Source organism: Apteryx mantelli, chromosome 16 (assembly GCF_036417845.1).
Source record: "Apteryx mantelli isolate bAptMan1 chromosome 16, bAptMan1.hap1, whole genome shotgun sequence".
NCBI lineage: Eukaryota > Metazoa > Chordata > Aves > Apterygiformes > Apterygidae > Apteryx > Apteryx mantelli.
The window spans coordinates 12104007-12117594 of NC_089993.1; the positions used below are offsets into that span (position 1 = coordinate 12104007).

Genomic DNA, 13588 nt, shown 5'->3' on the forward strand with positions numbered 1-13588 from the left:
GGGTGGGGGGGGTGTCGTGTCAAGAATTTGTCCAGAGAAATTCTAACACATTATTTGCTGCAAAAATACAGGCATTTTCATGGAGAAATATGGTGAGTTTCCCTCAACTGCATCAGTTTTATTTCCATAGCAAAAAAAGAGTTTTCTTGTTCGTGGAGGAAATAAATGGGTTTTGCCTTCTGGAATTTTGCAGGCTGACTAAACACTGACCACACGCACATGTGTCTGTCTGTCTGTACGGGTGTGTGCATCTTGCATGTTGACTGAGAGCTTTTCCCAGGGGTGCAAAGTTTCACATGCAATTATAACTCTAATAAGAATGTGTCGGAGAGGAAGCGCCGGGTGGGGACATCAACCCCCTTCATCAGTCATTGCAGTGGCTTGTTTCAGGCTTGCAAGCAGCCGCAAAGCCTGCCCACACCCCCTCACGCTGGGGCTGGAGTCTGGCGTTATTCCAGAAGAAATGTAGCTTCCAGGAGGAAGCTGACACTGTGCCACGACTACGTCGCTGCCTGGGCTTGGCCTCGGCAGAGACAGCAGCACTTGGCCCTGCCAGGTCAAAGCAGCAATAACCCACCCCCCCAGTTCTTATGGGGTCGCTGCTTTGCTCCTGAGAAATCCAACGTAGAGGCTAGAAGGGGCTTGCTAACTCCTGGCCCTTGGAAATGAAATGGAGAGTGGGAGGAGCAGGTATTTGCAAGGCAGAGGTGTTACACCTGCAGGCATAGTTCTGCAGCCCAGCACTGCCTAGGCACCACGACTAATAGGTCGGTGCTTCCCAGGAGCTCGCGGGAGACACTGCGCGCTGAAGACTGATTTGTTCTTTTGGTGTATTACACAGAAAAGTGCCTGGCCTTTTCCTGACGCTGTAGTTTTTTTTAGAGAAAGGCTACAGAATACAAGAGCATAAAAATTCCTGTGTATCTAGACAGGCTCTCTTGCAGGGGTGCTCCTGGGCGGCTCGGTAACAGCAGCAGCAAACACGTGGCTTTAGCACCCTAATGTGTGTCTCCATGCCCATACAGCCTTCACAGCTGCCGTCACCCCTGCGACCGGGATCAAAGCTAGATGGAGCATGCCACCATCACACGTCACATCACCCCCCATCACATGTCACATCACCCCCATCACGTCACATCACCTCTGTCACACATCACGTCACCTCCATCCCACGTCACATCGCCCATAACAGCAGGGTGCCCCGCCAAGAGGGGTGGAGGGACCTGAGCTCTGGGCTTGCTCTGCGCCACCCGGTTGGGATCTCTGGTGGAGCTGGGATGCCTGTGTCAAGCTCTGACTGACACACAGAGACTCAGGATCAGGCCCAGGGTGCCTGGGGCTTGGCAGCACAGCCTCAGCCTAACTGCTCCTGAATCACCCCATGTAAAGCACGCCTCGCTCCCGGGGAGGATTTTCACTTCACCCAGCGGGAAGCACCTATGGCTTGAACTCACAGCGGACCCAGGCCACACGCTGCCTCCAAAACCCCGGAGAGGTTTATCTGGCTGCACGATTCCTCCTCCAGTGCAAGGAAGGGGCTGTGGATCACACCATGGCCCACGCGTCCCCAGCATGCCGGCGCAGGCTGGGTGGACGGGGTGGCCACCCTCTGCCACCCGTGCTGTCTGGGCAGAAACTGGTGGGAAGAAGGCCTTCAGCTGTCTCTAGCTGAAGGTATGGAGAGGTTCCAGGGGGAGGCTGGCTGCAGCAAGCTGCATCTGGCCTTGGCGGGCAGTGACAGCGCCACGGTCCATGGTCCTCCTTGCTAGAGGAGGCGATTTTAAATCCCCTCTCATTTCTCCCTGCAGGGCCACATGTTTTCAGCACAGACACCCATGCGATGGGAGCTGCAGCAAGGGACCACGACTGGCATCACTCGTGAGAGCCAGCGCGTGGCTCCAGGAGCAGCATTGCGAGCTGTGCACCACCCTGGTCGGATACACCCCAAATCTAACTAGTGTGCAAACATCTCATCACTGCTCGTCAGCCTGCTGGACGGGCAGATCCTCCACTTCACGAAGCAAGGAATGGGCGTTAATCGTTTTAACACGATTGTACCAGGAATATAAATAGAGCAGGGTAAGTCCGTGGCCAGTAATTGTGGCAGATCCCTACAGATAAAATAGGTTTCCTTCACAACCCACAAGTCTCTCAAGGTGGATAAGACCTTGCAACCTTTCAGCCATGCCGGCACCCTCAGAAGCGTTCTGATTGCTTTCACAGCATGAGATGGCTTCTGGCCATCAAGGCATCAACATGTTTTGACTTTGGTTTAGATGATTAATTCATTGCAGTATCACCAAAAAATGTAAACAAGGCAGCCGCGAGCCCCTGGGGAACAAGGCAGGACTGACCGGCACGTATCTATCTATACCTGACCGTTGTTCTGCTGCTGAATTCGCAAGCAAAACAACAGGGAAGCTCAAGCAGGGGCCCCTCTGGCCTTGCTGGAGCAAGGGCCATTTACAGCACCTGAGGCCCTGCTCGTGGTCGCGGGAGGAGCCAGGATCAGAGCCAACCGCAAGATAGCCAGTAAATTCAACATTAACCTACAAATCTGAAGAAAAATCTAGCAGGAAAGCATCCACCTCGCTGCTAAGGGTCTATCAAACGAAATAGCCTTTGTGTTGTTCAAAGCACATGCACACAGGCAAGAAAAGGGGAGAAACAGCCAAATCCGGTGGTTATTCACACCCACCAGCCCTGTCTCCTGCTGAATAGCGAGCTGCCAGCTGCCCCATGGCACGTGCTCCATGCGGTCGGGCGCCGTCTGCAATGGCCATGCACCCTCAGGTCTGCTTCAGGCCACCAATTTTTCCAGTGCAGGCTTCAAAAGCAGCAGAGCCGGTGCCCTGACATGGCCTGGCAGCTGCTTCTGCACGTCCGCATCCGGCCTCCTTTCTGTCGCTGCCGCTTCTCGCTCCATTGACTCCAGGTCCTCCGGAGCAGAAAACGGCGACAATTCGGATCAGAGCGTGTCCAATGCTCGGTGCGCGCTCGTCCGCTTTGGCTTCGGCAGCGCACCCGCTCACCCAGCGCCCCGCAGGGCTCCAGCCCGCTGCAGGGTCGCCCGGGCCACGCCACGCGTTTTAAAGCACCTCTTGTGCTTTTCCTGCCCGGGACGAAAAATTATGCAGCCTGCTCTCCCCTCCCCCAGTATTTTATATATATATTCTAGGGATTGCAGTCTTCCCGTGTTTGAGGAACCTGCTCCTGCACAAGTGTTCCCACCTACAACTGCGACTTCCCCCACCAGTTATGCAGTTTCTCTCCAAGCTCTCAATGGGATTGAAACGCATTTTAGCCAAAAAGCGACGATGACGACACCACAGTAAGTTATTATAAGCTCCCAGCGGCCTTGATCTCACTGTATTTAATGTAATCACTCTGGAAAGTATTAGTTTGGAAATTTTACGTTTGTTAGATGGTAATATCAAAGGAGACCAAACAATTTTGTAAGGATGCAGACGTACACTTTTCCTCATCTCCGCAAGGGAACAGCCTTGCATCTGTGTCAAGCACGGGATCGTCCCTGGTCCCCGGCCTGGCAGAGCGGGGCGACAACCCCCACAAAGAGCTGCCTGCACCTCCTGATAGAAGTCAGCGCATTTCAAAGTTGATTTTTAAAGGACAATGCAAATTATTTTATTATTTTTATGTTATAGTTATTATTTGATTACTGTATAGAAAAAAAACCACCCACCATGCAGCTAAGCCATCCGAAGGGCTTGTGACGATAATGCTGCTTTAAATACCCGTGACAAGCTTAGAGGAAGCAATTAGGAGGAATTAGTATTGCGTTCGCTCTTGAAGGGCGGCAAGTCAGCTATTTCTGCAGCGGCCCCGGGGAAGGCCGCGAGCGCGCGGCAGAGCGGGGCGAGCGGCTTCGCCGCTGGCCGCGGGGCAGAGCGCCTCTCCCCGGCCCGCCACCGCCGGCCCGCCGGCCGCTTCCGAGGTTATCCCGCACCTCCCGCGGCTTCGGGCCTGCCCACGCGCCCCAGCGTGGCTCCGCTGGCGGTTCGTTTCTACAGCTGCTCACTATTGGTTTTAGCGTGTTTACTCAGTCCCCTGAGCACTTCAGGGGCGCGAGCCGGCGGACAACGCGCGAAGCCGTGCTCCGGCCGGGGTGCCGCCGCGGCCTTTCTGCCCCCGGCCTGCTGCAACCGCCAACGCGGCCCGGGAGCCAGGGCGCAGGAAGAGGCGCAAGGCGACCGCTCACCTGGGCGACGGAAGCACCCCTCCGGCCCCGGCGGAGAACGGGATCGTGGTGGGAGCGCGCCCGCGGCTGCCGGGACACGGCCGCTCCTCCGCCGGGGACACCGGCGGTCACAGCAGAGCCTGCCCGAAGGGTTTCCTCGGCGCAGGCCCCTCGGTGCCCCCGGCACGCATGCATGCACGCACGCATGGCGGCAGCGGCCCTCAGAGCCAACCCGTCCCGGGCGCTGCGGCCGGCACCAGCCGCCCGGGCCCCCTCCGCGCCCCGACCCACTCGCTCTGCCGCCCCTGTCTGCACCAGGCCCCGGCAACTCGCCCCCGTTTCCTCTGGCAGCCTGAGAAAGACGGAGGAAATTCCTCTTGCCGTTTGCCATTTATTTCAGCGGAGGGAGGATAACTTCAGCAACGCGAAGGTACTTTGCATGACTTAACCAAAACCACCGCTTCTCCTCTGCTCTGCCGACTCCACAGGCAAAACCATTTCCTACACGTGGCTATTTTGGTGTGTGTGTTGGGGGGGGGGGGGTGGTAACTGTTTGGTGTAGTGGTAAAATAACGGGTTTCCTCTAATATGATGCAACGCTACATTTGGAGCCAAAACCCGGGCTCGGCTTCGGGCGCGCTCGCTTGGTGTCCGGCGCAGCCTGGCACGCTGGCCGCCAGCGCCGGGAGGGCTTCGCGGCCCCGCTCACCCGGCCGCGGCTCCCTCCCGCCGCAGGGCTCCCGCTTCCTTCTGCTCCCGCCTGGCCGCCTTCATGCGTTACGGACGTTTCCTTCCGCCTGCGCAGCGGGTCCGGCTGGGGATGCTGTGCCAGACGTACCGGTGCGCGGCAAACCCGCGGTGCAACCCGGCCCGCTCTGCCGCTGCCCGCCGAACGCCAGCTGCGCCTCGGGCAGCGGCCAGGGCCCCACGGGCACGTGCCGGGCAGGGCGGCCGCCGCCGGGCGCGCAGCTATTTACAGGAGCCGCCGCCGCCGGGGTCGCCGTGCCGCCGCGGAGCGTGCCGGCGGGGCTGCAGTGCCCGCCGCGGGCGCACGGCACAGCGCGCTCGCCGCTAGTCGGCCGCCAGCGAGGGGATCTTGCAGACGAAGGGGAACTCCCTGCCGCAGCTGTTGTCGTTCCAGGACCGCAGCGCTGCCAGGGAGAGAAAACACAGCCTGAGCTTTCGTCCGTGCGGCGAAGCACAGAAGCGACACCGCCCCGGCTGCTGCTCCGCTGCCGCCCGCGTCTTTCCGTCCCGGATCGGGGCAGGTTGCGGCTCACGCGGGCGCAAGGCGGCAGCGGTGTAACCCCTGGACTAGGGCACTGGCCCATTGCTCCTGGGCAGGAAGGAAGCAAAATTAAACGGCAGATGCAACTTCTGCCTATGTCCCCAGGGCCGGGTGCAGCAGTGAGGGTCTCACGGGAAGCAGCAAGGGAATGAGGAGCTGTGGTTTGTGCCCCACGTCTCTGCAGGTCACATTTATCTATCTGCCCTTATTTGCTAGGAAAAAGCAATTTTGTGCTCCTCCACCCTGAGTGCGTAACACTCTGCAGTGACGCTAAGCAATAATAACGGAGAGCATGAAGTGTTAATTTTTGCACAAGCAGAATCTTGCCTCGCTTCAGTGAGATCCCTGTGGCCTAAATGGGGGAGGGAAAAGCTAGCAGATTGACAGATCTTTGCACAAGCTGCGTGCAGGAGGGGGGAAATCAGAAAATTTGACCTTTGACTAAATGCAGCAATTCTCTGGAGTGAGTGATGTTCCCCTCCTGCCTTCTGTTCATCAGGAACGGCTGTGATTGGAGAGGGAACGCATCGGAGTGGGAGAGAAATGGGTTATAAACAGGGAAAGAGAGTGCGTACGTGTGTACGGGGGGAACAGACCCCTGCAATAGGACCACAATAACAGAAAACACATCACCTCTCTGCAAAAAAACCCGGAGAAAATAATAATACAAATTGAAAATGCAAATTGTCAGCCTGCCAGCATCCTCTTCAGAAGAGGCTGAGCTGCAATGGATTGAATTTATTTACATGCAAATAAAACTGAACGCGTCCTTGAGCCGCGTGGTGCGGCACTCACCGCTGCTGTGCCTGTACCAGATCTGCACGCAGTCCTCCTCCGCCGGCATGGCATGGATCCCGTCGTCCGGCTGGTTCCCGTCCCAGTAGTTGTAGTCGTACGAGGAGCCGTCCGTCCACTCGAAGTGGCCCTCCTAGAAAGGCAGCAGTTCAGCCCCTGCGCCGGGCCGCGCCAGGGCACCCGACGGGAGGCGGACGCCTGTGCAGCAGGCTAGCAAGGGCAGGGAGCCGGCCGCGTGCGGGAAGCACCAGCCCGAGCAGCAACCTCCATGGTGTTCGCTATGAATTCAAACCATTGGGTCTTAGCCCCCTCCACCGCCCCTAAGAAGTCAGACTGGAGCAATACATGAAAACGCACATTTTGCACTTCCAAACTGGGTGACATTCAGTGCCGTGGGAGGAGGGCGACCCAGAGGGTTTGCAGCACGCAGGGCCGCTCACGCGAGCCTGTCCCCGTTGAGACGAGTGCCGTGGCCGTGAGCGAAACCCGCAGCCAGCAGGCACCTTCGGCTCTCCGCTTGGCACACGGGAACCCAGAGCTGGTCAGAAAGGGAACTAAATGCCCCTATTTCAAATGGCCTTTTTTTTCTAAATGAGGTTTCTGAATATATCCTGATTCTCTTCAAATCATCCTTATGACCTGAGAGCACAAAAATTCTATGTTTCTCATCCTTCTCCCATTTCCCTTCTTTTCCCAATATCCACAGAAGAATTGTTCACCTGTGACTATTCTCCTGACTTTCTCAATTTTTATTTTCGCATTATATATTTCCAAAATTTCAGCTTTTGAAAGGCTGCAGAGTATCCGACAATGAAACCCGGTGATGCTGACAGTACTTTTTTTGAAGTTGGAGACATTTTCAGCTTACCAAGGGACAGCACTAGATTGTGTTATGCCATAATTTCATACGATAATTTTCAAATTTTTCAGAACTATAAAAAGAAAAAGCCAAAATGCTTATGCAGCAAGAGTTCTACCATACTTACAGAAAACATAGAAAAAAGAGGCCAAAGAAAAAACATATGAAAGATGCCACAAAAAAAGTTTTAAAATTTGAATAACTGCCCTGTTTAGACTCTGTAAAATGGAAATAACTTTCACATTTCAAACGGTGCGGAGCTTTGCTTTGCTCTGCTTTCTTGCCTTGTTTACTCCTGCTAGCAAAGCCTCAGTGGCTGGGGAGAGTGACTGATCCGCTAACGTTACTCGATTAGGCTAAAATATTGCAAGCTGAGTGGACGTGCCTAGCATAGGCATGGATAAAATATTTGGACCAGGAGTATAATACTTTTTCTATTAATTGATTAATAATGACATGAATAATCAATCATTCTTAATCTATTAATTCTAGTAACACTTTTCTTTTAAAAGCAGACCGGAGGAGAAGAACAGACACCTTTCCCCAGCATGCTGCATAACGACTGTCACATCATGAGCACCACGTGGAGCAGATTAACGGCTTTTCAAGGAGAGAAGAGGAAAAACAAGCGGCTTTCCAGGGATAAGATGCAGGTAAGTGAATTTAAAAAATAAATAAATAAATTACTGCTGCATCAGTCGGATGCCCATGTGAGAGGCGGCGGCTGGGGGCCAGCGGTGGTTCCTCACCTGCCGGAGGTCGTTGAGTCCCGTCCAGATGTCGGTGGGGATCCCCGGCACGCGGCTGTTCACCAGGTCGTACACAAAGACGTTTTCTTCCCAGCTGCAGCCGTTGGGAGGTCACGTTAGCCAGGCGGTCAATGCCCTCACTCGCTCGGCGCTCGGGACAGGCACGACCCTGTCTCTTAACGCCGCCGACAGCCGCAGAGGCGCCCTTACCTGTGGATGGAGGCCAGTTTCGCCGACCGGATGCCGATGGAGAACTCGGCGCAGTAAAGGTCGGCCTCAGCCCACGTTTTGTTGATGGGGAAGTATCTGTAGCAGTGGCCCTCGTACTCGGTCCAGAAGAGAGGGCAGGAGTAGGCCTGCACAGGCTCTGGCATCGCTGGGGGAAAGCAGAGAGGGATGGAGGCGGTCGTGGCGCTGCTGCGCAGGGTGGCAGCCAGCAGCTGCCCACCGCTGTACCCCGCCAAATGCACAAAAAAAAAGGCTGCTGAAAAAAATACAATGTGCAAAAGCCGTGAGTTTCCCGGGAGACAATGGCTGCAGAGGTGCAACCACAGTCGTCTCCTGCTGCCACCGCCGCAGGAAGTTCACACGAGCCCGTTCCCGTCCAGCCCAGACTGGCCGTGGCAAATGTCGCATTTCTCTAGGTTTGGCCTCAGCGCACAGGGAAGTCACGCCGAAGAGGCCATGTATGTGCACAACACGCATTTCTGGAGCCTTTGCCCTTGCCATGGTATAAACACAGCTGGTGCTTTAAGGCACTCCTGATTTGAGGCACACTCAGCTTTTTCCCGCGGCGATCCCACACGTCCCGCTCCCTCAGGATCCTTTACAAAGGAGAAGGCAGAACCCGTGCGCAGCACCCCAATACCAGCCGCAAACAATCCCAAAACCATCAGCCCACGGTCAATACACTTAAATCCCTTATTTGCCATTCCTGGGGCTGTTCAAAGCCACCCAGGCGTCCCCAGTGGGCTGCGCTCCTCACCGCTATTTCAGGTCTTGCCCAAGTGGGAAAGACCAGCCTGCGGTGAGGTTGCTCATGGCACGGCTGGGGTGGGACGAGTGGTTGTGCTCTTCGAGACCAGAGGGACCGACCAATGCAGGCGAAATCCTCGGGGGAGGTAGATGCCACAAAACCATCCAAGCAGGTAACAGGCCCCAACCCAGAGAGGTCGAACAGGAGCTAAAAAGCCTCAGGTGTGAAAGGACGTCAGGGGGAAACGGCTTTGCAATGAGAGGAATTGCTGCGCGGAGCCAAACGCTGCTCGAGGCAGCACGTGACATGATAGCTCTGAGCGTAGCATTGCTATGTGGGAAAAGGAGAAATTAGATGAATTTTAAGCGGCCACAGGAGCATTAGCTGAGCTGAATAATTTCCTCCTAGTCCCAGCACTGGCATTGGCAACTCCTTGGGAGATAATTTTGTATTTCATCAGTTCTTTCTGCATGGGGATCTCTGAGCATTTTACAGACATCAGGCAATTAATCCCACAAATCCCTCCTGAAGCACGCATTACACACGATTTGCAGATAACAGAAACCAAAAATGCAAAAAGCCTTTTTTTCCTGAAAAGGGTACTGAGCAGATGCTAAAATGGGGCCTTTCCCCCCTGCAGAGTGCGGTGCCTGCCAGTCCCTGCAAAGCCGGCCTCTGTCCCTAGGGCCAAGGAACCCTGGTGAGATGCATGGCTTGCTTGCACAGCCTTATCTCTGATGGCTTTACAGGCCAGGGAAAAAAGGAAGATAAGGAACCCCTGGTCGAAAGCAGGAGGCAGAGCAGCGTTCCTGCTGCTCGCTGCGACGTGCCGATGTCCCGGGTGCACATGGTTTCACAGCAAAGTCTCCCCGGCAGGACTGCACCCTACGCCTGCATGCACAGGGTAGCAACTGGGGCAGTGGAGACACTGCATTGACAGACACCATGAGCTCCACAAGCCCTCCGGGAACCAGTATTTTAGAGAGGCTGTTAAAAACCTTGCCGAACTCTTCACCTTTAGCAGCACGATGGCAAAATTAGCAGGGCTTAAACCAGCAGCAAATGGGGCCCTCCACTTTGGAGTGCTAATTGCACTGGGGGATTCTGGATCCCAGTCCCAAATGGCCATCGCGGGCCTGGCAGCTGACCTCATTGTCCAGCAAAAGTCATCTCCTTTTGTTCGGAGCAGCCGAGAAAGGTCACAGGTGGGGCCAGTCCTTCTTTGATATTCTACACTGCTTTCCCATTAGGTATCATTAATTTGATGAGCTTCAGCGAACCATAGGTGCCTGAAGGAATTTGAGGTTAAATATACCAAAAAGGAAAAAAAGGGGAGGTCAGTGTTTAATTAGCATCTTTTCCGTTAGGTCAACATTGGAGGCTTTCATATTCTCTTTGGAAGCAAAGTATTACTCTTAAATTTACAGGCAAGAAGGACCGTGGTACTGCTTTTATCTGGGAACTCTGGGGGCTATTTTTAGCAGAAAGGTTGTAAGAAGCTGCATGTATGGTTGTGAGTATATGAGTACACGCATCGCCCTGTAGGGACACTTCATCACCTAAGCCAGCAGCTGAGGATGGTATTTGGATCTAAAAAGAAATGGGGGAAACATTTGGGGAATATTTGGTCAGATTGCCACTTTTAAACGCACCAGCAGACACTGCCCCCAGCAGCATCAGCTCACCCTACAGAGCGGGAGGATCGGAGTTTCCCACCGCTACAAGCCCCTGGTCGCTGGAACGACTCCAAACCATTTCCCAAATCCCAGGGGAAAATGAGGGCAAGATCCTTCCTTCTGCCGCCTGTTTACACTGAAAGAGATTATGGTCAGGGCTGACTTTTAACACAGCACCAGCAAAATCAGTGTCCAAACTTGGCTGAAGGTACGAGGTGATACTACCTCAAGAAAGCTGGACAACAAGAATTTGAGGTCATGAAAAGAGTTTTGAGCTCTTGGGATCTGTTTTGGTGCCAGCAAAACTGGAGCCTTTTTATTTACTAATGTACTAAGACCCACTGCAGAATCACCAGGATCCCTCTAACTAGCAAAATCACTTGTCGAAATTTTGTAGAAGCTGGCACATTCCCAACAAAAAGTCTCACTTCCCCAAGTGGCCACTTTCCAACCAGAAATAATTAATTGAGAAAATCCCAGCCAGTGTCAAGGTTTTATTATGCCAGGACGCTACTGAAAAAGACAAAACGTTGACTGCGTGGCTCGCGCAGAGCTCGGCCCGTGGCACGGGGGCTCTCCCTTATCGCTGCAAGGCCGCATCCCCCCAGCGGGCAGCAGGTTTGAGATATGATGTGTGGGGCTAGGACGAGATTGGCAAGAGATGTCCATGCAAGTGACATTCCTGCGGCGGCGGGGGGTACAGTGACATCGGAGCACTTTCTGCAGCAGATAGATAGGATCAAGTTAGGCTGGCAGCAGATGCCAGTATTGCTGCTGAGAGTGAGAGGGCCCTGAGACACCGCTCCCAGCACACCCATAAATTCCCTCTCCCTTGTGACCCCAAAAAGCATTGGACCTCTTCAGGTCTTCAAAAGCTGCTGGGACTGGAGGGTGCCCATCAGTACCAAGGGGCTTGCACCAGGCTGAGGCCAGCAGAGAAGACCCGAGCAGGTCCCCGGGCTGTGGGACCACCAGCCCTTCCCATGGAAACCCCCGGCATCAGCAGCAGATGACGGGAGGCGTTTGGTCCCCGTGTGGCAGGGGGCTCTGTGGAGCCGGGGGCAGCCAGCGGAGGGCCTGCAGATCATTTAATAAATGGGCAACGTTGTACAAGTGTTTTTCAAAGTGCACGTCGCAAGTTGCCAAGCAAAATCCTAAACAACATCTGAAGTGTGCTAGAGAAGTGACATCCTTTCCAATAGAGAGGGCTCTGCTTTTTAAAATCCTGTAGCAAAATCAAGCTGTTTTTACAGAATAAAATCTGCCATGTGTGTTCCCAGACGTAAAGACACCGCAGCCATTCGCAGCAGCCCTCCTACAGCCCAGCAACACCTCATCGCTACCACTAACAGATAGGGGTAATCTTACATTTTTTCCTCCTTAATTAGTTTTGGCAAAGCTCCCACTGATTAGTTGTCTGGCAGGAAAACCAAGCTCGTATCGATGATTTTTCTCCCTAACTCACCGAGCCCCTTTCTGCTCCCATCCCCACATAGGTGGGACAGGGCAAACGCAGGCGAGCGGCAGCTTGGTGCTGCAGGGGCTCCCGCTCCCTCCGTCCCCGTGGAAAGCTTGTGAGACTCGAGCGGTGCAGCGCGACCACAGTCCCTCCGCACGGTGCCCCCCAGCAGCGGGGGGGAAGAAACGGGGAGCAGGGTGGGGGGGAATCGCCCCCGCGGCGGCTGCAGCGCCTGCTAATAGAGAAAATCCAGCCTGTCCCGTGCATGGAGAAATGAAGCCAGTGGAAGGAAAGCACGAGCGCACAGGAGCAGAGAGATCGGGGCTGATTTGTGCTTCCCAGGTGGAAAGTCTGGGCTTGCTGGAGTAGTTGGAGAAGCTTGGGAAGTCAGCGGCTTGCCCCGGGAGAGGCACTAGCTTTCCAAACTCCTGCCCAGGCGACCGCAGCCCACGGCTTCCCGTCGCCGAGCCGCTGCCGCGCTTCGCACTCACCTTGGCTGATTTTTATGTTGGTCTGAGGGAAAGCCTGGGTGGCGAGCAATGCCGCGGAGAGGACGGCGCACAAATCCCCCCTCATGCCCATGGCCGGCGGCCAGGCTTCCGCTCCCGGCTCCGCAGGCAGGCAGCCGCTGCTCCGTCGGGGCTGGACGTGCCACTGAGACGCCGGGGTGGCCGTGGGGGCGGCCGGCGCGCTGCACCCTCCCTCCCTCCCTCCCCGCGACGCGCCGGGAGGCTGGCCGAGCGCCCCGCCGCATGGCCGCCGAGGGCTGAGCCCAGGCGCGCTCGCCGCATCCCACCGCTCCGCAGCGCTACCCTCCCGCGGACCCTGGGGAAAGCGAGTGCCGGGGGGACCTCCGGCCAGACAGCCTTCATAACCCGCAAGGGACCTTACTCCAGCGAGTCGCTACCTACCCTCCTAACCGCTTCCCGGGAAATTAGTGATTTTGTGCCAGCAGATTTACGGGTGCTGGCCTGCCGGCACAGCAAGGCTTGGAAGGGGAGCGCACGGGGCAGGTCTTTTCCTTTCGGTGCCTGAAAAATGCACCCGTTTTGTCTGAGTGAGACTGGCAGCCCCTCAGATACGTGGCAGACTTGGAGAGATGCTGGGAGCTGCGTTAACGCAGCGAAACCTGGCGATGGGGGCAACGCGGGCACGCTGGCGTCAGCCAGGACTGCACGCTCCCCTCGCCCCGCGAGCCGCACGGAGGCAGGTCAGGACCCGTGGCTGATGAAGGTCTACCTTTACGCCAGGCTCATTTTTGCTGCCTTTAGTTGCATCTTTTAATCCATTACTGCCCCATTTTGTGCAGTCTTTTTGAAAAACAGGGGAAAGGCAGTGTTTGGCACACTCGGACAGCCTGGATGAGGAAACCTCCAGCTATGCTGCAAGGCCCACGCTGTTTCAGCAGCTCGCCTAGCTGCCGGGGCCATGCTGTTGTCACGCCGTCCTATAGCATCCAAAAGCCTTCAGCATCAAGCAGCAGTCAACGTTATGGATGCTCTAGCATCTCTTCTTTCTGTGGTCAAACTTGTAACTGGAAATAAAGATTTAAGATATTGTATAAAGTCCTTTTTTTTTTTTTTTTTTT

The 13588-nt window shown here is 55.3% G+C and overlaps 1 protein-coding gene across 1 annotated transcript; it reads right to left on the minus strand.

Annotated features, from left to right (window-relative positions):
* Nucleotides 1-4731: 4731 nt before the first annotated feature.
* Nucleotides 4732-12647, minus strand: CLEC19A (C-type lectin domain containing 19A). The gene is made up of 5 exons (XM_013945258.2): nucleotides 12492-12647; nucleotides 8100-8265; nucleotides 7890-7983; nucleotides 6282-6414; nucleotides 4732-5349 (listed from the first exon to the last, which is right to left on the minus strand). Exons 1-5 carry the CDS (start codon nucleotides 12580-12582, stop codon nucleotides 5270-5272), a joined length of 564 nt encoding a protein of 187 aa, XP_013800712.1. The 5' UTR covers nucleotides 12583-12647; the 3' UTR covers nucleotides 4732-5269.
* Nucleotides 12648-13588: the final 941 nt, after the last annotated feature.